This window comes from Pieris brassicae, chromosome 6 (assembly GCF_905147105.1).
Source record: "Pieris brassicae chromosome 6, ilPieBrab1.1, whole genome shotgun sequence".
Lineage (NCBI taxonomy): Eukaryota > Metazoa > Arthropoda > Insecta > Lepidoptera > Pieridae > Pieris > Pieris brassicae.
This window is the reverse complement of record NC_059670.1, coordinates 12,068,757-12,071,683: the sequence shown is the minus strand read 5'-3', so window position 1 is coordinate 12,071,683 and position 2,927 is coordinate 12,068,757. Positions and strand designations below refer to the sequence as shown.

At 37.5% G+C, this 2,927-nt stretch overlaps 1 protein-coding gene across 3 annotated transcripts; it reads left to right on the top strand.

The window, feature by feature from the left end:
* The first annotated feature begins 753 nt into the window (after positions 1–753).
* On the top strand, positions 754–2,375 carry LOC123711389 (suprabasin-like). 3 transcript variants are annotated; one of them, XM_045663959.1, is made up of 4 exons: positions 754–874; positions 1,048–1,159; positions 1,223–2,119; positions 2,216–2,375. In XM_045663959.1, exons 2-3 carry the CDS (start codon positions 1,060–1,062, stop codon positions 1,921–1,923), a joined length of 801 nt encoding a protein of 266 aa, XP_045519915.1. In that variant the 5' UTR covers positions 754–874; positions 1,048–1,059; the 3' UTR covers positions 1,924–2,119; positions 2,216–2,375. The 3 variants fall into 3 exon arrangements, with proteins under 3 accessions (XP_045519915.1, XP_045519913.1, XP_045519914.1); XM_045663957.1 differs by having other exon boundaries at positions 1,048–2,119; XM_045663958.1 differs by having other exon boundaries at positions 1,048–2,119; positions 2,197–2,375.
* Positions 2,376–2,927: the final 552 nt, after the last annotated feature.

The window sequence follows — 2,927 nt, the reverse complement described above, 5'->3', positions numbered from 1 at the left end:
AAGTATCGATAACTTCACGGTGTTAAGGTATTTTATACACGAACTATTTCTTTATTTTCTAAATCATAGCTTTCTCGATCTTCGTATCGGTATCGCAACCTTGGTTGGTCCCATCAACGTCGCGATCACAATTGTTATCGCTATTGGAGTTACAGAGAACTGTTTTGTGGTATACATAGATAACACAATGTAAGAAAAAAAAATATGCTTCTTAATTTACATTTATTGACAGTTCTAAAATGAAGGACACTCTTTTAAATCGCCAATGTCTTTTTATATTATGTTTGTAAGCACCTGCAACCATTGCACTCCTATTCATATATAGTAAATTATGCGCTGGCATTACTGTGGGAACAACACACAAACACGTAGTATCAAGGTAGTATATAATAATTTATACATAGCCCTATATACTCAAGTGTCAACACTAGGAGCACCTAGTAAGACCTCACAAGTAAGACCACCTCGCCATGTTGTAGTAAGAGAGAGAGACCAACGCACAGCCTACTCATTCTCCGGTGAAACTTCTTCATAGTCTAACGTCTGTGTCGTTTAATATAAACATATATAGTATAGGGTCGTTAATGATTTTGTATTTTTTCGAAACCCTATTTAAGATAGTTTCAGAATAGTGTAAGAGTCGTTCTAAGTATAAGTTTTATGTTGTTCAAGTTTGGACTGCCTATTTCAAGAATGTCAACAAATGCACTTGATTATAACTGCCTAAGAAATTCGTTACATCATGTTTATGTTTATTTGAACAAAGTATAAAAACAATATGTCAAATTTCTACGGGCATCAATAATTGGGGATATAAAAGCGATATTCTGCTTAAATTTTACATTCTGCCGCAGTTTTACTGTGGAGGTGAACGGTAAGCCTACCTTTTTATACATTGAATATATTTTTTTTATATTACTTTATTACAGTCATTGATATCTGAGTTTTACGTAAGACCCAGGTGAAGAGCGGCGGTCATTAGGACGATTTAACAAATGCTTATTTCTAATGATTACCACAACGTTAAGTATTTGATTTTTTTTTCAGTGGTGTCTCAAAATGTCGTCCATTTGTTTGGTCCTTTTGCTCTGTGCTCTCGCCAAAGGGTACCCTTCCGAAAGCCCTCATAGTGCAGATGACGTACATCATCATCGCTCAGGCGCTGTCGTTTGGGATCACGACTTCGCTCCGAGCGGCGCCCATCATGCTGCCGGTCGCTCAGGCGCTGTCGTTTGGGATCACGACTTCGCTCCGAGCGGCGCCCATCGACCACCAGTTCATTCAAGCGATGCCGCTGGGACTCACGGATTAGGTGCGGGTGGCGCACTTAAAGCTGCACGTCGCGCAGGGGATGCCGCTAGAGTACAAGAGTTAGTTGCGAGTGGTGCACCTCAAGCTGCAGGACGTGCAGGGGATGAGGATGAATCCCACAGATCCGGTGCGAGCGGCGCACCTCATGGTGCAGGGCACGAAGGCGATGCCGCGGGGTCACCAGACTCCAATGCACAACACTCCGATTCACAAAGCTCCGGTGCACAAGAAAGTCAAAGTGAAGCCAATGACAACGAATCGAGAGCTAGCCCTTTCTTACTTCACGAAAGAGGAAGGTCGAGGTACAGATACCATAACCGTGGTTTCGGAAAAGGTAATTACTATCCATCTTACCCAAAATACCCAGGATACGTACCCTACGGCGGGCGCCACTACTACATTCCGCGAAATGGAGAAGAGGCTGAAGGGAACGAGGCTGTAGCTGGTCGTGCCAGCCCAGGAGTAGATGAGTCTCTTGGCGCCGCTGCAAGTGGATATGGAGAAGCTGAAAGTGAAAAATCTAGCGGACATTACAATGGTTACGTTTATGGAGCGTCCAGACATGGCGCCGGGCCTAGCAAGGATGCGGAAGCAGAGAATCCTAGTGCTTAGGCGCTTAGTACTTTTAACATGTTCCTTTATTATATTATTTATGTATATGTATTTGTTTTTATAGATAACTATCTCGTTTTATAAACATTACTGGGTTAATATTTGCCATGTCGGATTATGCACCACTGCAAACATGCAAAGCGGCAGAATGATATGAGAAATGAGACAATTTTAATAATTGGAAAGTGTAATACTTGTAAGTAATAATGTTTAATAATAATGACATTAATTGACAATATTTTAAAGCAAGTTCCTATTTCACATTTATTAAAGTTTCCATTTTCTATTTCAGACACCAAATTGTCTCAATAAACCTAAAATCATATGCACCAAACCGCACCAACCTAACAACAGCTTCAATTTTGAATAATGAAATGTATCAGAATTATTGTATTGTATTTATTATGTATTATTTCGTATAATTATTAAATATATGTACTTTATATTTATAACACATGATTTTTATTACGGATCCATAAGCACTTGTATTTCAATTTTTACCTGATTTCAAAGAAACTGAAGGTTATCAATTCCATGGGATTCCTTTTTCTACATATACTTAGGATATACCCGTCGGGAATCGCACGCTGGATATTTGATACAGAGTTTCAGCGAATAGGTCACATCACACAGGATTAGTCGCTTATAAGTCGACTATTAACCTATATTGATAAAAAACGCTTTAACATTAAGGATAAATAGTGGCGGGCATTGGTCAATATTCATATAAATTTATTTTTGTATATCTGTATAAAATATTAAGCTGTTCTTCTATCTCATGTCATGTTACTTATGCCATTTTTTAATTAAGAATTGTTTTAAATTCGAAGAAGTTATAAGCATAATAATTCGTCTAATTATTAGAATATTATTATATATTTTTTATGTTATGTAAAGTCATGAAAGAATTTCAGTTATGTTAAAATAAACTTTAAAATGTTCCTCAAATAGTGGTTTACTTTTTATTTAATTAATTATTTTACCAATATTTATATCTCGTATAT

What these genes read in the sequence shown, in the direction of transcription:
- LOC123711389 (XM_045663957.1), top strand. Translation starts at nt 1,060, where the DNA reads ATGTCGTCCATTTGTTTGGTCCTTTTGCTCTGTGCTCTCGCCAAAGGG.